The sequence below is a fragment of the Sphaeramia orbicularis genome, chromosome 13, assembly GCF_902148855.1.
Source record: "Sphaeramia orbicularis chromosome 13, fSphaOr1.1, whole genome shotgun sequence".
In the NCBI taxonomy this organism is placed as follows: domain Eukaryota; kingdom Metazoa; phylum Chordata; class Actinopteri; order Kurtiformes; family Apogonidae; genus Sphaeramia; species Sphaeramia orbicularis.
Window position 1 is genome coordinate 21,082,454 of NC_043969.1, and position 19,516 is coordinate 21,101,969.

At 38.1% G+C, this 19,516-nt stretch overlaps 2 protein-coding genes across 7 annotated transcripts in view; one reads left to right on the forward strand and one right to left on the reverse strand.

Moving 5' to 3' along the window:
* Positions 1 to 366: 366 nt before the first annotated feature.
* Positions 367 to 3,136, reverse strand: bcl7bb (BAF chromatin remodeling complex subunit BCL7B b). Of its 4 annotated transcripts, none has more exons than XM_030153015.1 (6): positions 2,968 to 3,136; positions 2,409 to 2,484; positions 2,229 to 2,316; positions 1,889 to 2,047; positions 1,090 to 1,253; positions 367 to 971 (listed from the first exon to the last, which is right to left on the reverse strand). In XM_030153015.1, the coding sequence occupies exons 1-6, from the start codon at positions 3,078 to 3,080 to the stop codon at positions 900 to 902; spliced, it is 672 nt and encodes a 223-aa protein (XP_030008875.1). In that variant the 5' UTR covers positions 3,081 to 3,136; the 3' UTR covers positions 367 to 899. The 4 variants fall into 4 exon arrangements, with proteins under 4 accessions (XP_030008875.1, XP_030008876.1, XP_030008878.1 ...); XM_030153016.1 differs by having other exon boundaries at positions 376 to 971; positions 1,090 to 1,229; positions 2,968 to 3,134; XM_030153018.1 differs by having other exon boundaries at positions 376 to 971; positions 1,126 to 1,253; positions 2,968 to 3,134.
* A 2,097-nt stretch (positions 3,137 to 5,233) lies between these two features.
* Positions 5,234 to 19,516, forward strand: part of hip1 (huntingtin interacting protein 1) — a 71,424-nt gene continuing 57,141 nt past the window's right edge. For 2 of the 3 annotated variants that reach the window (XM_030151908.1, XM_030151909.1), the window contains exon 1: positions 5,234 to 5,538. In XM_030151908.1, the coding sequence (XP_030007768.1) occupies positions 5,422 to 5,538 (117 nt within the window). In that variant the 5' untranslated portion in view covers positions 5,234 to 5,421. Of the gene's footprint in view, positions 5,539 to 16,989; positions 17,122 to 19,516 lie in introns of those variants that run through there. The other variant, XM_030151910.1, reaches the window with a different exon arrangement.

Below are 19,516 nucleotides of genomic sequence, written 5' to 3' on the forward strand. Positions count from 1 at the left end.
CCTTCGTCAATTCGATTTAATTTGGCGTCTGATTGGGTACATCTGCTTGTCTTTTGTCAGTGTGGGTCAGCCCGCTTCAAGTGGACCACGCCCCTCGTTGAATATACATCAAGAGCTAGAGGTCAGGTGACCATAACGAAGTATGCATGGTCTATTTTGTGTTACAATCACATAAATATATTCCAGTATTTTCTTTGAGTCCTAAAATATAAATACTATAGATTGCTCTTTGATTAATGCCTTTGTAGACCCCTTGCCTATTATCCCTTTGGAGCAACCCTGAACAATGGACTGCCATAGGCTTACCTCACTCATGCATGTAAAGCGTTCTACTACATATAGCCAATGAATTTCAGTCCTCTGGGATCAGTGCACTGACACTGACAGTTGCATTTATTGTAGTTTACATAAGCACCTTTAATTATAAACAGGCAAATTATAAATATTAAAAAAAGCATTTATTCTTGCATGTGATAAGCTAAACAAAGCCCAAGAAAGGGCATCATATTTATACATAATGAACCAGCTAACCATCAGTCTGCATGAATCTACAATAAACACATTTTCAAAATATTCTGTAAAACTCAAATAAAGATAGGGCAACATGCAAAAGTAAAGTTCAACTGCATAAACATTAAGTCAGAAGCAATTTGTATCCAGAAATGACCCATTTACAGCATGTGAATAGAATTACACAGTCTACAAGAGGAATAAAAATGACTTGTCACAGAAATTGCGGAAATCTTAATCATTTTAAAAGAAATGATTTAGAACAGATTTAACAGTAAGTAGTTGAGTTTTCCATTTGTTGAAATACAATGAGTAATAGTTGCTTAATAAGAGAACCTAAGCATAGCAAATCTGACAAAAACTGAGGACAAAATCAGATTATAAATAAACTATCTAAGAACAGAATTTTCTCCTGTGCAAATCTTCTTTAAAGGGGGAGCACCTGATTCATCCACATCTTCCTGTAAAAGAAGAAAGAACACATGTAAGTATTTGAATAATACATTTTTGTAAAGAAATCTTTACTGTAATTTATCATCAATTTTATATCCCTAACACCATTGATAATTTATTAATTATGAGGTTGTGGTCCTTCATTCTGTTTTCATAAGACACCTGTGTGTCTGGGGTGCTCCGTCTGACAGTTCCTGATGATAGAAGGTCCTCTTTGATGAGAGTTGGAGGCTCATCGGCCCCATCCTGTCCGGAATGAACTGGCTCTGCATTCACACAAGGGGTATATTCTTATTAAGATAAGATAAGATAAGATAAGATAAGATAAGATAAGATAAGATAAGATAAGATAAGATAAGATAAGATAGTACTTTATAAAATTGAAAAAATAATTAATGTACCATATTGTTGTTTACCAAGACAGTTAACAACAATTTAAGAGTAACAGTACATAAGAATAAAAAACAGTAACTATGAATATTGATGGTAAGTAATAAATACAATAAGAACCAGTACTATAAAATAAAATGAAGTAATAAAAGCTAATATTGCACAAAATATTGACCATGATGTTAACACTGAAGGTAAAAGGACAATTTGTGGACGTGACAGTGTTGTTCACATAATTAGTATTGTGTCCATGTTTCAGCTGTTTGAGTAGTGGCCACAGGCAGAAAAGGTCTCCTGTGGGGTTCTGTAGTGCAACGTGGAAGTCTCAGTCTGTGGTTAAATACAGTGAAATCAAATAGAAACAGTAGCAGTACTAGTAGTAGTAGTAGTAGTAGTAGTATTGGGGATTTCTATATACAATAAATACCCTACTTAAACTGTGTTGTATTTATTTGGTCCTCTGAGATTAAGGATGGTCTCTGTGTATTTTGAATTAATACATATGTATAATACAAAGTTGTATAAATAAATATACCATCCACACTTTCCTGGCCCAGCATCGGTGGTTGAGAGTCTTCAGTCCGGAGGCTGGATGAATGTGGAGGGCTGACTTGCTGTGAGCTAGATGTGCTGCTGCTGTTATCCATCTTAGGCTGATAAACGTCCGACAGGAAACTCTGGTTGCTGTTTTCATCTGAAGTTTAAAGCATGGGTATAAGATTTAGATGGTACTCTTACTTTGCCGTAGTAAGATGGGATATGAAAAATGGGATATGAGCTATGATATGCATTTTAAATTATCTAAATGAACATACAGTCATTTCACTATCTTCACAGCGCAGTGGGTTGTTTTGGAAATTATTATTAAGACTCACCAGCAAAATCCAGAAGAGAATTAGTGTTTTCTAAGACCACATCTTTCAGCCCTCTAACATCTCCACCTGTGGATTTGGTACGATATATCTGATAATAGAGAGGGGATTGTTAAATTCTCAATAGATAGGGTTGCACAAAAAAATTAACATCAATGAACTGGACATAGCAGGGGTCCCCACCTGCTTTGTTTCTGTTACCGGCACCCACTTAAATATGCGCAGGGATGTGTCTCCAACTGTCACCCATTTCTTCTCCCTGGGGATGAAATTAGTTTTTAGGAATTCAAGAGAGAGCTCGGTTTAAGTCTAACAATAAAGCTATACATTTGATGACATTTCTGTGCATGCAGTGAATACCAATGCCTTATTTATCTATAGTACAGGTTATAGCTGATCTATATCCCATACTGATCACTTATAAGTATTGTTTACACTAAATGAGCATGTGAAAATAGGAGGAAATGTTGCATGGTGTTTAATATTTTCATTATAGTGGCTACAGGGCAGTCGTGTAATTACAGCGCGCAGCATGTGAGGCTTTGCTGTAGCCATATTGACAGCTCTCGGCGGAAAAAGTCAGCCGGCCCGCCTCTCCTGTCAAAACTGGCCATTGATTGGTTGGCGGCCCAGTCAATCATCTAACTTTTCCGACTGAAGTTTGTTGAGCGACGCAGCAGATATCAGGCTACGGTCTACTAATACATTTCCCTCCATATTGTCCCCAAGACAGCCTACATACCATTTGCGCACTTTCTCGATTGCCGCCAGCACCTTTTTAATGTCATCTTTAGCCCGACTTCGGGTCTCAGCGCGGCCTGATCGTCCCGACATCTTGATGGTGTTATGATTCATCTACAGATGCATCTGAAAACTTCAAGACCAAGCCCCAGTACTCCGTTACAACCGTAATCTCGCGAGATTTCATAGCATTTTTTTTCCTTTTTCTTTTTTTACCTCAGCCTCATTTGTATGCTCATACTGTATGTACTGTAATGTACTGGTCGTATTTACTCATGTTTGATTAATTTTATTCACAATATTTACATTCACATATTTATATTACAATATATTAATAGTGTGTTTAATTTGAGTTGTCAAACGTTGACGTAAATGGATCTATAAATGTTAATCATAAGAGCCGTAAGTGATTGGATTTATAATACAGGCTCACCCAGTAAAACTCAATAAGCTGCAAGTCTGGAAGGAGTTTATTTTATTTTATTTTTTTATACAAAAAGCTGATAACCTGTGGAAATGTAAACAAGAGATTTTCTTGGGAAATTAACAATATAAATTGAGTTAAGTATCACATTGCAGTAGGAGTGATTTTTCTTAATCTGACAATCCAAATCCTTGTTGTCAGTGAAGGTTTGTAACTAATTTCTACACTAATTTATCATTGTTGCAAGCATCATTACTGTTCATAAAGAGGTGGTTATAGAGGAGGTTATTATTAATTTCCTCCGCTTCTTTTTTTGTATATCGCTCAAAGTGGAAAACTGCATTACTCCATATAATAGAGCTGAAGCTGGGTTAATTTTGATTTCTTAGTTTCCATGTTTGACCAGATGAGGGCATCCTTGAGCCATACAGTGCACACAGACTCCTCCTGTGCCCCAGAGGTTGGCAGTCTGTTGAAATTTTGATTTGTCAATGCAGCAGGAATGCATCTTGGAAGTACATTATATCCTACTTCTTCATATTACAGGTCAGACTGTGAGTAGGATCATCTTATTTTACCCATTCCATAAAAGGAACCCCTGGGACAAGTGTCTGACAGTTAAATAAACCCAAAGACCCTTATGAAATTATTGTCAGTGGCAGTCAGTGTATAAGCATTAAAGGGTTCTCCGGTCAGCTTTCAGTGGCTGATGATACATTATCAGTTATTATAAGTCAGTGTTGTTAGTGTTTAGTGCCAGTCTGGTGTTGTTTATCAGAGGTGGTACAAATGACCAGCACAGCATGAGTGCTTCCATTCTTCCTCTCCTGCAGAGATTATTCCTCTATTGTTATAGCACTATTGTTAGTAAGTGGGAAGTTTCAGGCAAAATGTGATGCTGTGTATAAGCTTTACAAACCTCAGTGTGTGGACAGCAGAGCGGCTGTATTATTGTTTGCTTAGTTTTAAACAATAAGGAGGTTTATTAAGCCAGAATCTCCCTCAATCTTCACATACATGTCCAAATTTTAATAGAATTAATACATCTCCAAATGAGGTAGATTATGGCTTTTTGACAGCCTGTATTAAAACAGCCTTTGAGTCATATCAGAGTTAATAGTTTCTCACAGCTGAATAAATGACATAATATCAAATCTTGTCAAAACTTCTTTGAATCATGTATTTGATAAGAGTATGATTTTAAAAATGCTAAAAAACCTACAGACATGCATTACTAATTGTGTGGGCGGGCATAGTTTGAGCTCTAGCCAATGGCTGACAGCAGTGGGAGGAGTCAGTGACAGTTGCCAGAGAAAATATCCAAATACCAGCAGCAGCAGCTGAAGGGGGGTCTGATGTTCACACCTGCAGCAGATGTTGTGAATACCGATGCACCCACACAGACATATAATCCTCTTCAATCTCTGTGCGTAAAAGTTGCATGGCTACAAGAGAAAAAAAAAATGAAGAAAACATACATTTTAGGTAGATAGACCAGTGTGATCAATACCTCCATCTGGATTTTCTTGGTGTCATGAGAGCCAACAAATATTCAAATAAGAGTTAACCGTGCAGGAATGGTCAAAACCGGAAATGCCTGCTGCATAAAAGTTAATGCTGACACTAGACTAGAACCAGTGCAGGTTTTTTTCTAAGCATCAAGTTGCAAAAATGTTGCCTTTAAGAGTGTAAAGCTACAGAGCCGCATGTACTTAACCATCTGTTGTGTGTATGTGGAAAGCTGTAGCTGCCTTTACTTTGTGAAGCTGCAAGCGGAAGTGTGTGGGGTGTGAATCCGTGGGTTTGACCGTGGAGCCGCTGTGGCTGCTCCTGTCATTGACGGGGCTGGTGAACAGAGGCCAAATGAGCCAGTGAACGGGCCGACGAGTCCAGCACAGCATGGACTGCAGCCCGCCATAGTTAGTGCTGCTTCGCTTCATTTTTTGTACAGTTCAGCCTGTTTACCAGCGGAAAGTTGCTGTTGTTTTTTGCTTTTGTTCGCTGGTGTGTTTTCCACCACAGACGACAATAATGGATCGAGTGAAGAGCTCCATGCAGCAAGTACCCAACGCTATCCCCAAAGTGATCAGACGGACAGGAGGGGCCAACAGCCTGGAGCTGGAGAAGGAAAACTTTGAGAGAGGGCAGGTATGGAGCAGCCGACCTTATATTAATCATCTACTGAAAATGTTTTCAGGAAAGCGTGGGATGGAGGTTTGCGCTCCACACTCAGATCCTCTTTGTAAGGTGGGAGGATGGTAGGGTGTTTACTGTCACAAACCATGTTGTGAGATTTTCACTGAAAACCTCACAACATGAGACGCTTCTGTAATCTTGCATGACACATTTTCACATATAAACACACCAGGACCATTGTAATTAATATCATGTCTTGAGATTAATGTTGGACATCTATGATACTTTTACTGATGTCTGTGTTTGATCAGCAGAGATATCAGTGAGTCCACTGAACAACAAAAGAGCTGTTGAAATTTAGGTCAAAAGCCTTTTGAATTGATAACTGTGTTGTGTATCTGCTGGATAAACCAGACATGAGGGAGCAAAGCTGAAGCTCAGTAGAGCTACCATGCATAAAAGGCTTAGTGTCTGCATCAGGATCAGTGTTGATAGTGTGAATACAGTAGATCCTGGAAATTGGAAATGGAGATGGATGAAGATTCATGGACGTCAGGGCTGAATGCTTTGTGTTGCTGTTTATTTTTAGGTCACAAGTGCCTCTAAATAATGAGTGTGAGTTTAGTCAGAGTGGTCTCCCAGACAGTATATGTATGTAGGTTGCTGTTATGCTGTAGATCCGGCTGTTTCCTGCCTGGTGGTCTCCCCTCCCCTCTTCCCAGACCAGGCACATGGGAGGGGAATGGGGGGAAAGTAGGTCAGATGAATCCAGGCAGCCAAACTGTCCTGGTAGCACTGAAACATGCTTCTCCCATTTACACTGGCTGCTAAATTGGACCGTGCAGTTGACACAGAGACTAAATGTGCACAGCCGGGAACTGTGTTTATATGGTCACGCACAGCTCGGCTCCATCCGTTCCCTCATCTGAGACAGTAACAGCATGGATTAGCAGTAGGAGAGACGCATGTGTGGCTTTATGTGTCCTGAGATGAGCTTGGTCAGTAGGTCAGTGTCAGACTCCTGAGATCAGATCCTCTGGAAGTGTGCCAAGGCAAAATGCAGTATCATACATGCCTTCACACCATATGGTATCATTATGATGTTGTGTGAAGCAAAACAAAATGTGGGAAAGCTTTCACTCAAGCTGCCTTATTAAAGCTTTTAATTATGAGTTAAGTAACTGAAGCAGAGTGCTTTGCGCAGCCTATCAGCCTGCTGTTTTCATTTGGAAGGATTCTAAATAGTTATACAAGATAAAGCATCCACTAGGATGACTAGACCACAGAATGACACATTCAGTTGGTTGTTCTTGATGATGAAGGTGCCAGCATCTCCTCCGCAAAGCAACAATTCCTCCTGTGTTGGTACAGTTCCTAAATGACTGATTAGCGTTTGTCACCCAGTAGTCCTGCTGCTCATGCTTTGTTTTTCCTCATGGGTAGATTTTTTTGACTGAGGGGATCCAGGACGGTGGCAGGCGGCACAGGAATCAATGAATCTGCTCTCTGCTTTACAGGGGATCAGTGGGAGATAATCTCATCTGATCTGTTGTGCTGTAAAGCTGCCTAAATCTGTTGGGTGGCTGGCTTTCACCTTCTATATAGAAAAGCAACTGTCTGCGTAGCTGTCTCTATCATTTTCCATTTTCTTCCTCTCAGCTCCAGCCTGTTAAAACACAAAGCACCATTCAGTCAAAGCTTCAAGTCTATATCAATCAAATTATATGTAATTATTTATCAGACCGACAAAAACTCAGGAACATTTGGATCTGTATTGTTGTCTGCATCTATGAACAGTAGATTATAGACAATACATTCCAAACACATTCCACATGCATCCGGTATACAAAGTTTAAGTCACAAGAATACACAATGTTTGCACTACAGACAGCGGGGTCACCTACTGACTAACCTAATGCTGATTCTCAGAAGTGCTCTCCTATCTCTGTGTTAAGTTGGGTAAACAACCAGGGCGTGTTCAAAATCCTAGTGTCCACGCTGGGTTATAAAAAGCATGGAAGAGGGCAGCCAGATAGCACACACTGCTTGTTTTAATGACATGTTTAGCCTCATAATAGCAGCTGACTCTTTAATTTAGAGTTTAGGGGGATTTAATCGTCAGTGTGTTTGTCTCCAGCGTCATGGCACATTTTGGTTGGGGTTTGTATTGTATTCCCCTCGCAGAGGAAGTAAATAACAAGTTTGTACTTAACAACACATACTTTATAATCTTATCTTAAGGCTGTCTACTGCCTCCTAGAGTGCAAGCCAGTCCCAGAGCTGTCAAAGACCAGTAGAGGTTTTTCATTTGAAAGCTGGTGTAGGTAGTAATCTTTGGCCCAATATGAACCATAATTAGTGCTTGTGGAAAACTTCTGTGGCACCAGTTCCTCAGCCGGGACATTCAGAGTGGGCCACTGAGTGACACCACATTGTATGTTACATAATTAAGGCTTTAAAATTAGACTCCCTCCCAGTCTCCTCCTTCCCATTTCCCCATCAACTCAGAGGTCACTCCTGTTTGTATCTAATTTTAAGCATTTGCATTGCGTGACTACGTACAGTATCTGCAGACCTGTTTAATCAACACCCATCTCCCCCCTCCAGCCTGCGCCCTCCTCAGTGCTGTTTGGTGCCCTGGCAGCTGTGGAATTCAGGGGAGGAGTGGGAACGTGGCCCTCGGGCACAAGCAGGACTCAGCAGGGCGGACGTAGACAAGCATTTTTTTTAAACCCCCTGTCTGTTTCTCATTGTTTTATTTTGTCGTCTTCTTTGCCTTGTTGTTCTCCCCTCTATCGCTCATTGTCTTGAGTCCTGCCCGCCTTCTTTTACATCCTGCAATTCAAAATGCGGGGAAGTTATGGAGGGATATCCGCATACATGCAGTACACACACAGACAAGCATGCAAGCATGAAAGAGAGACCATTAAAAGCACTGAGGCAGCAGAACCAGCAGGCGGTGGTTTGTGGCCTCATTGCACTGACTGGCTGAAGAATAATAGAGCTGGGCATGAGTGACAGGTCAGTAAGTGGAACAAAGTGCACAGATGAGTTCCTGGCGGCGTTAACAATAGCTTTGATTTGCAGATTGTTGTGGTGTTTTCTTCCATGTTGGATAGCAGAGTTTAGTGGAAAGTGAGAAAGACAGAGATGAAGTGTTAGCTGTTGTTTCACATGCAGCAGAGGTCAAAAGTCAGCTACGTCGTTGGTGTGAGTGTGTGATATGCAAATTAGACTGCTTTAAAATGAACAGACCCCAGCTGTGTGACGAACGACATTCACCACTGACATGTGATATTTTTACAGATACCAATAAATAATATTGACTATCAGCTCAAGTCAAATACGTGTAAAATCACTCATAAAAAAAGATAAACTGATGATCTTTAAACTTTGTTGTACAGTCAGATTTGATGTTAAAACAATTTAGACCGTATAAGTTGGTGAAATGACCACATCGTCATGAGGATTGTTTTTTTTTTATTCATACACAATACCAGAAAGAAAGTAAAACCGCATTCTACTGTTGTTAAGATAAGTACAAAGGTCACAAACTGAACTCACCATCTGATACAAGTCTGAACCCTAAATCTACCTGCAGATTGCCTAAGTGTGTAATAACAGCACTTACTGTATACACATAAGATTCAGACATGGGTAATGGGTTTCAGTCGGACTGAGGCAGTTTCTTTTTAAATTATACAACACTATTTTTTTTCATCCTGATTTTTTGTAAAATTAAAAGAAATGTAGGCCAAATAAAAACCAAAAATAAGCAATAGTATCTGCAGCACACATATTTTATGTACTGCACAGTAAATTATTCAAACAATGTAGATCATGTCTGAAAAGCAGAAAGAAGAAACTGATCAATTCTAGCCTCACCACAGGTGTCTGTTTTTATATTTTCTTTTTAGACTGAACTTTAAAAGTGAACTCAGCTACACACTACCAGTGTCCATCAGATCCACATTAGACAATTAAACAATGGGAACAATTTTTGCCAAAGAAAAAACAATACCGAATTATTGTTGGTCCTCTCTGCCCCAGAACATACAGCTCATCATAAAGAGATATTACAGATCATTTTTCTTCTTTTTAAAATGTATATAAACGAGTATATTGAAATATCTTGTTTTAAGTGTAAGTCCACAGAATGTATTTAATAATAAAGTGTTTGTCTTATTATCAGTTGTCACTCAAAACTTTAGGACTTAAGTGTTTCATCTAGACAAAAACATTTTTAATGTATTGAAATCCTTTTTTTTTTTTTCATAGAATTATTTATACTATGTAAGGAAGGCAAACGCCATATGGTTGCCGTGATATTATTTCACTGTGAGTTGTATGTTGGAAAAAGGCATTAAACATGAGATCACAAAGTAAACCCCATGCCTACTTCAATGCAGTAACAAGCTACATTTTGTAATTTGACAGTGTTTGACTGTGACACAAATTATTATCTGTGACTATATGCCTAATTTAACCCATAAAGGCCCAGTTCTGCTTTTGTGTCTGTTTCCAAATTATTTTTTTCTCTATATTTAACCTTTCTTAAGTGATTTATCACCATTGATTGTAATATTATCCTCCTTATTTTGCCTTTTCTCAGTGTAAATCATGTATTTTCCAGTATTTAATTTATTGATCATGTAGATGTTCATAAAAGATCAGATTAAAGTTGAGGGTTATTATATCAGAAACAGAGATAATTGCAGAAAAAGTGACTTTTTCAGCAAAGACATCATTAACTGAACATAAACCCAGTGTCTTCATCCATGGTCATTGATCTAACTCTATGGGTTTTACTGGCGAATCAATGTTGTAGAAGATGATAGTGTTTCCAAGGTAACTACAGGTCCTCTGAACGTCAAAATGGGTCATATCTGATGACCATGAAAAGATGAGTAACTGTATTTTACAAAAATTATTTACATGTATTGATAGGATTAGTGGATTAACAGGTATTAAACAGTTTAGATCAGTAGATGGTTTTGGTTGCCAGTTGCTGTTTGGGTCTTTATGGGTTAAGATGAGAACTCAAATACCCGTAGTCTGCCCTCCAGTTCAGGTGGCTAAATGTTAGAAAAAGGGGGATGGCTTTAAGTGGGTGACTAAACAGCCAGGCAGAGATGTAGTGGGCCTGCTGAATGTGAGAAATGCTCTGTGAGGCTGCCCCAGGCCAAGGGCCCACGCTGTACCAGGAAGTGAACAGGCTCGGTGTAAAAGAGCTGGCATTGTCTGGAGACAGACTGTTTATGTTGAACTGTTCTGATGGTACAATAAGTAGCATATTGATTATTGATGCTGGCCTGCAGCCTCGCTCTATCAGCTGATGTGGTTGTATAGAAACTTCTTCTAAAAATCAACTTTGAAGGCTCACTGTGTCTGGAAGGATCCAGATAAGCAGCATTAATATCTCCCCTCGAAACATTTTACAACTTGCAGCAACAATGAAAATGTCAGAGTTCAAGATTTATAATCCACAACAGTACAGTATGTCTTGGTGTTAAAACAACAACCAGCTGATATATAAATATGTAGCTTGTCCATTCACAGTCTTACACAACCCACCTCATTGCCCAAAGTACACCTGGGAAACAATTTCCTTGTATATTACAGCTTTAAATGATTATCTTTTGCATTTAGGTCAAAGGAGCCACTGTTTGTTACATTCTTATCTTACGGAACTTGATTGAAAACTAAGAAAAAACATACAAAGAAAAAGCATGTGTAAAGAAGGTTGAAAGCATATTTAGTAGCATAATAACAGGAGCCATGTTTAAGTAAAAAAAAAAAAAAAAGGAAAGAAAGAAAATAATCAATATGTAGTGATGGGAAATAGGGATGAACCATGACTTAAACCTCAGTTTTTGTATTAGTTGTGCTATAGTTATTAGTTCCTTTCATATTTTTGTGATGGTAGGTTGTTATCTCAGCAGCTGGGAAAATTTTACAGTGCTTTGGAGTCAACATTTGTGGTTTAAAATGTGTGTGTTCTATATATAAAACATATGTAATGCTTAGTAATAAGTGACACTTGGTAAAAGCTCACAAGATCATGTTCATTACTTTGATCTTTTTGCTAAAATAAAGCACCATATAATCCCATATGACAGCTACAGGAAAAGTATGACTTTGTCTTAATATTCTTTTCACAAATACAATACATTTCCTTAAGTATGAAGCAGCTGCCAGTATCCACAGAGAAGTTTCTCAAAATGGTGTATGGACTGATGTACAACAGACAATTATGAGTCTCTATTACTAATATATAACACTTAGTACATATCATATGCCTAGTTTTTGCTCAACTAGCTAATATATGCATCATTATGATTTAATGCATAATTTCATTTAAGATGTATATAATGAATTCCTGTTGCTCAACATGAACTAAGGATCAAGTGGTCGTGGCTTTATGTGATTACTTTCCACTCTGTTGATCATTGATTTAAGGAATGTTAATTCACTGCTATGTCTTGCATTAACAAATATGCAGTGTTTTCAAATACAGTAGAAGGCTATAGCGCCCCCAGCAGCAGGATTCAATTTGTTTGCTGAAGCCTTACATTAGATTGAGGTTTAGAAAACATTTTTGCATTAAACTTTGACCACAGACCTTGTGTTCCGTATTTTGCAGTGGTTTTCTTTGGGAAGGAAAGTTATAATAAAGACTTGATTCTAAAAAAAAAAAAACTGGACCTGTCATATTAGTGTTCATGATGAAACATTTACATCATATGGACTTTAATAACACAGAATTAACAGAATTTATACTGGTTTCACTGGATCTACATCAGACCCACTGTAGATACTGCAGCACAAGTTTTTACATATGCTGTATGTTTGTAAGTTGATTAAAAAGACTTGATGTTTTCATAATATTAGGATGTGGAATATCCTCTATGTGATGCAACACACTCTCTGCAAATCTTCTGACAGAGATGTTGATCAAAAGCTCTGAGCTGACATGAACATGTGAGGAATCCAGCTGATTTGTCCACATATCACTTGATATAAACACTGAATTAATATTCCTGAACTGATGATGATCAAGGTAAGTGTAGAGTAATCACATGAAGCCACAGCGACTTGATCATTAATTCAAAGAGAACATCTGAAATTTATCATGCATCTCACATTAATTAACTCATGCATTAAATCATCAAGCATTTCTCAAGTATATGATTTGTGTCCTCATTACAGAGTGTCACCAGAGCATAAATTAAAGAAACAGACTCATATAAACAGTGTATTTCCTCGAAGAAGCAGCCTCCTGTTGACAGTCTCAGAAACCAGATGGGGGCATCAGTTACCTACAGATGCTCGCTCTTCTGCCGTTTCACTTAGAGTGCTTGTTCTTATAAGGTTTCATTAAAAGTGAATCACATAGATTACATGAGCAATCTTCATCCTAAACATGAGGAACATTTGACCAACGTTCCATGGCATGTTTCTTAAATTACAGTTGTTTTTCGTAGTTGATTGCGGTTATGGTTTCATGTTACATGCTTTGTTGTAGTGGTATATTGGAAAACACGGCAAGCAAAGCAGGGTTCCCCAATATTTTATTGCAAAGACACTTTTAATCAATCACAAACACGTACATCTGATAGATTTGACTTTTCTCTCCATCCTCTAGGTCAAGGGTGTCAAACACATTTTAGCTAAGGGGTCACATACAGCCCAATTTAATCTCAAGTGGACCGGACCAGTAAAACAATAGCACAAAAACCTATAAATATTGTCAACTCCAAAATTTTCTCTTGCAAAAACTAAAATTACATTGTGAGAAAATATAAACTATTCTTTCCACCTGAATTTTCATTAGAAAAGTATTTTGCTTCAGCTTATTTACATATGTCTATCATAATTCACAGATCGCAGTGGATCTACAAAGATATGGGGGGTGGGGTGGGGTCATAGGGTTAACTATCCACTGTACTGTCATAAGAAATTTGGATTTGTCATTATTTATTTGGGTCTTTCCATGAAACTGGGTTTATTCTGGTATCTGGCAGCTTTTTAGACCCAATAATAAGAGAAATTTAGACATATTTCCCCCAGGATGTACTTAATGATGACCTCAGATAAATGCAAAAAAAATTACAGTCTTGCTCTGAGCCATTCCAAAATTAATGAATTTTTAATAAAATATTGGGGCCAAAAATAAAACCAAAATTGGGAGATGGAAAGCTACCTAGGTGTCAGTGCATTTTATATTTAAAACATGGCTTGAAATGATCTTATATACCACTACAAATAAAGACACTGTGGTTTTTCATGAATTGGCAGTCTCGTTCCAGGTTTTGTGCATAACCCATTGTGTCCACTCATGTTACATGCGGAACTTGCCCATTTAAACACAAATAAATCAGGAGTGATTTTGCAACAGCAGTCATTTTTGTGAAACACTATGCCTTGCATATTTGCTTTGATTCCCAAAATGTACCTGTGCATGCGGTGTCAATTAAAAATAGATTTTTTTTTTTTAAATTTAGTGATTTTTTTCCGAACATGCAATGAAATTTAACAGAAATCTGAACAAGCAAACATAAATAATAATACAAATATCAACTATCATAACAATCTTAGACAGAAGAACAGCACAATAGTTACATTTACATGCCCGAAAAAGGGGATGGGTAGAAGTGCAACTTATTTAATCCTACCTCCTCTCCATAAAATATTATTAGTTTTATATATATATATATATATATATATATATATATATATATATATATATATATATGTGTATATATATATATATGTATGTATGTATATATATATATATATATATATATATATATATATATATATATATATATATATATGTATGTATGTATATATATATATATATGTATATATATATATATATATATATATATATGTGTATATATATATATGTATGTATGTATATATATATATATATGTATATATATATATATATATATATATGTATATATATATATATATATATGTATATATCCCTCTTCCAAAAATGTGTTTTATCTGAAAAATAGTTTCTCTTTTATCTCAGTAAATATTTATTTTTAAAACAGACCCAAAGTGCTTCCAAACTTGTTTCATAACATTAGTCTACATCTGGTTTGAATTTTTAGCCCCTCTGTCCTGCTTTTAGGGACCAGTTTCATAGAAGAACCCAAATGTTTTTGTGCTATTATTTTACTGTTCTGGCCTACTAGAGACCATATTGGATTGTATGTGGCTCCTGAATCCTCCCTTGGGCCAGATTGGACCCTACGATGGGCAGGTTTTGACCCGCGGACCCTATATTTGACACCAGGAGTGTAAGAAAATATCGGTATCACAATATATTGTGATATTTCACTTCACGATACTGTATCAATATTCAAAAGTACTGTATCGATATTTTTAGGTATTTATTCAAATGCAGACATGGTGGAGGTTAATTTTTGTTTTTCAAGCTCTTTTATTTCTGTATTCACATGGGTATTTTGTTCTGTTGTTTGTATGCTACAAAAGTAGCATTGTGATATTGCAGGTCATAAATGTAGTTTTTGGAAATTGATAATGCTTTTTTGTTAAATAATGGATAATTCAAGCATCCTAAAAGCACTTTTTACTGTCTGAAAGAGGCAAATGTTTGTTTGTTTTTTATTGGGAATGCACAAAAATAATGTTATGTTATTGGATGATTCAGGGACTGAACACTATGTATTCTTTTCGCAATAGAATACAAATATTTAAGCAGGATCTTAAACTTTAATGTCTGTAAAACTTTGTTTATTTATTTATTTATTTTTGTGGGGTTTTTTTGTACTGGTAAGGTGCGTGTTAAAACTTTATTTATCCAAATGCTACACTGTAGGTTTTCCCAGGAAATAATCTTTTAAAAAAAGAAAAACAACAAAAAAACATCGCCTTGTTAACAGTATCGTGATATATCGTATTGTGATCCTACTATTGTGATTTGTATTGTATCTCCAGATTCTTGCCAATACACACCCCTATTTGACACCCCTGTCTACGTCGGTCTTAGTTATGTCTTTGTGCATAAGAAATCAATATAAGTGAATCCACAAAGGAACTTTGTGTTGGTAAATGCAAGTTATGCAAATTTACAGGATTTCAATTCTGTTGCAACATGTTGATGGTCATATGAACTATATTTTCATGTGACAGATGGCCAAGTTATATTTGAACTGAATTTACCTGAAAAACAAATATTCTATTCTTTTAGATTCCCTAATTTTTCTTAAAAGATTCTATACTACATATCGCATGTTTTATTTTTATAGGTTGCAATATGGAGTATGGTGCTGATCCATCCTGCTTATGTTACGCCAATACATACATGAAGAATGTCACACGGCCCTTTTTTTAATTCAACAGTTTTCTAATAAGCATTTTTTATAAAGAAATGACAGTTCTATATTGTTATTTACTCTTTAGTATGATGATAAACTATACAATAAATAATTATGATACTAGTTTTTGCACAGGGATCATTTGTGGAAACAGTGACATGGCTGCCGAGCATCAGTATGATGGGATCTGTAACAACCATGTCACATCCGTCCACTGCCACATTTTGTGTTTTTGTGTCAGCTGTTATTGTTTTAGATCCACAATACTAACATTTATGAATAAGAGGAGAATTAGCAATAGTAAGTATACAAGTTTATTCCTAATAAAGTACTGGTACTGACCAGATCATCATGGGTAATGTCACGTCCGTCCACCAGCAAAAGTTTTCACATACACATGCTATTCAAAATCCAATATTTCTGAAAATATAGCTTCCATTGTCAAATAATATCAATAGTCTGTGCACAAATGTATTAGCATTATTTCAACACAGTTCTATGCATTTTTTTTTTTTTACAACTTTTTTTTTTTTTTGACAAAAATAACCACTCATTTGACCCCCTAAGTAAATTTTAGCCGAGGTGTAATTTTGTTTAGTATTTGTGTTTACTCATACAAACTGTGGAACACTGAGGATTAAGCTGTTTTCTCATTTCCTGGATGACCCCTCCACCTCACCTCCCCTCCCCTCCCCTCCCCTCCTTGTAAGAACCCCCTATGGTCCCCGGACCCCAGCTTGGGCACCACCGGGGTTTGAGCCGTCCCACTCTGCAGGCTCCATGCTACTATTGTTTAACAGGAGAGCGGGTTATTTGCAAAATAAAGGTAGCCTACTGTCGCGGTGTGGGCTGATCCACAGACAGGGAGGTTTGAAGGTGAGGACGCGGATGTGTGGGTTCGATCGGCGGTAGTTTCTCCTCCTCACTCATCGGCGTCTCGGCGCGCGGATGCTGGAAGTGGTCACCGATAAGGGCGCACGCACGGCTCGGATAGAAAGGAGAGGGGACGCGGAAGGAAGGAAGGAAGGAAAGGAAGAAAGGATAGGGGAGCATTTTAATACCAAATCGGGACACATGTTGAGCTAACGGCCCACTCCACCTCCCCCTTCTCCTCCCAAATGCATTTGTTGCCTTAGTCTCTTTCCCGTTACTAATTACTCCGTGGGATAAAGCCAGCGGATCTGCGGCTCCAAGGATCCACAGCGTTTGCACCGGGACCACCATGGATCTCAGCAAAATTGTAAGTGCTTATAATGGATCGATTTGTTTGCCACACCGATCCTTTGCATGTTTTTTTTTTTTTTTTTTTTGGAGGTGGGGGTGGTGTCCAAGAAGAAGTCCTGTTGCTCAAACGCACACATACACTCAAACGCACCACGGCTGTTTGCGCGAATACACGCAAGTTATGCTCAAAGCAAGCACAGACTTGTTGTGTGACGATACTGCAGCTAAATGTATCCGTGGGAAGTTTGAGTTTTTCTGTTTTTGTTGTGGTGTAGAAGGCATGAAGGTCTGAGCAGGCAGTCCTTCTGGTGTGTTTGCAAACTGGGGCACAGGGTCCTTGAAGGGGTCTTCAGGGTCCCAGAACGGCTCAGTTTAGTCCAGAAGACTATAATCAGGATCTGCGTGTTTCAACGTTCTGATCTCAAGGTTTTCTTCGAGGACAGGCTCCAAAAACCTAAACAGAGTCTATCGTAATCTTCTATCAGAGGACACAGGAGGTTTTGTAGCTTTAAGTGTGTCTATTTCAAGGACCTAGATGTGAAAATGATGTCCAGGATGTGCTGCTCTGTTGCCCACAGCTTTCTTTTTCACATGACTGGGTTTTCAGCTGATATGTGACAAGAATGTGGGTTCCAAATGGCGTTAATGTCTGTTTATGATGTAACTACTATTGCATTACACGAATACACTGATATCATAGTGGATCTCATTGTGTTCTTTTGCATTGCACATTTAAATCTCATGTATCTATTGTGCCTTTATTTTGGCTTGGACTCATCGTGCTGTGAATGATGTGATAGAGACCCAAAGGCAGGCGAAGTGGCCAAAGTGTACTGGAGCAGGTGCACATAAGCCAAAGCAACAAGACTGGCCTTTCACAGCCTGCATGGATGGATGGGTGTACTTTTAGCCTTTGCACAGATGTGGGGGAGGGTGGGTGGGTGATGAAAGCCCACCCAGAGCCCTCTGTCTCTCTCCAAGACATGAGAAATTTGTATGGAGGAGATCCTGTAAGAAACAATTCAGGAAATGGGACAATCAATGTGTCCGGGAAGGTATTCAGAGGCCCCAGATCCAGACAGTTTCTGTTGTAACCAAACAGGAAAACCACTATGATCTCTGAAATAAATCTCAGCTGCCTACATGAAGCCGGTCGGGGCATGAAGCACAGACATGGCGTAGGTGTAGTGATGGTAATTCTCTTCCAGCTCATGTCCATTCATTTTAACTGTGTAGATTATTGTGATACTGTTGGCAAGTGTTACAGATCTTGCAGAACTACTCCAGGCAGGTTGGATTGTTTGCTTGCCTGCCTTTTTTTTTCTCTGGGACTATGTTTTGGCTCTTTGGCATTTAGTGAAACTCAGTGGTATGAAAACAAAACCCAGATAGATGCCAGACTCTCAGCAAGGACACTGTACATTCCCACAGTCTCCTGTGTATACATTAAAGTAGTGCATTTGAAGAATGTTTTTAGCAATTTTTTTCAAGATAAGTTACAAAAATTATCTTCTTCAGAGGAAAAATATGCAGAGTCTTACATATTTACCTCCGCCAAGGAGGTTATGTTTTTGCCAGGGTTTGTTTGTCTGTTTGTCTGTCCGTTAGTGTGCAACATAACTCAAAAAGTTATGGACAGATTTTGATGAAATTTTCAGGGTTTGTTGGAAATGGGATAAGGAAGAAATTATTAAATTTTGGTGGTGATCAGGGTTGGGGGGGGCCCACGGGGGGGGGGGGGCAGACCACAAAATTTCATCAAAATCTGTCCATAACTTTTTGGGTTATGTTGCACACTAACGGACAGACAAACAGACAGACAGACAAACAAACAAACAAACCCTGGCAAAAACATAACCTCCTTGGCGTGGGGGGGCCCACGGGGGGGGGGGGGGGGGGCACTGATCAGCCTTGGCGGAGGTCTGCGCTCTCCGAGTGCTTCTAGTTGATAAAAGTGAACTGGGTAAGAAATGACAAATGTGTTGGATGGCTAATGTTCCTGGAATGAGAAACTGTTATTATGTACAGTATGTAGATCGTTTTATGTCTAGTTATCATTTGTCATGGATTCATAAAGTGAAGAAGTGAATGCATTGTGATGTGACGGTGTTTTGTAGCTCAGAGATACACATGTATTTTGAGTAAAACCCATTCTCGCATTAATTCATAGCATTTCACATTTTGACTCAATGCTGTGTCTTGAAAACTATTGTAAAATACAGTTGTACATTTGCTTAGTTTTTCTCCATAAGTGACCCAGATTTGGTAAAGTTTCACTTCTTGTTTTCTGGAAGCATTTTGTTATAGAGCAGTGTATCTGCTTCTAAGTATTTCTGACGGATGTTTATACTGAGGTTTTCCATTCCAGTATCATATGACATTTTAAGATCAGTGGCTCACTGTACCTGACA

Bases quoted from the DNA above. Each gene is read 5' to 3' on its own strand.
- bcl7bb (XM_030153015.1), bottom strand. From the start codon at position 3,080: ATGAATCATAACACCATCAAGATGTCGGGACGATCAGGCCGCGCTGAG. The intron at 2,317-2,408 runs GTGGGGACCCCT...CTCTATTATCAG, and splicing joins CGGTAACAGAAACAAAGCAG to ATATATCGTACCAAATCCAC. The intron at 2,048-2,228 runs GTGAGTCTTAAT...TTTAAACTTCAG, and splicing joins TTCTCTTCTGGATTTTGCTG to ATGAAAACAGCAACCAGAGT.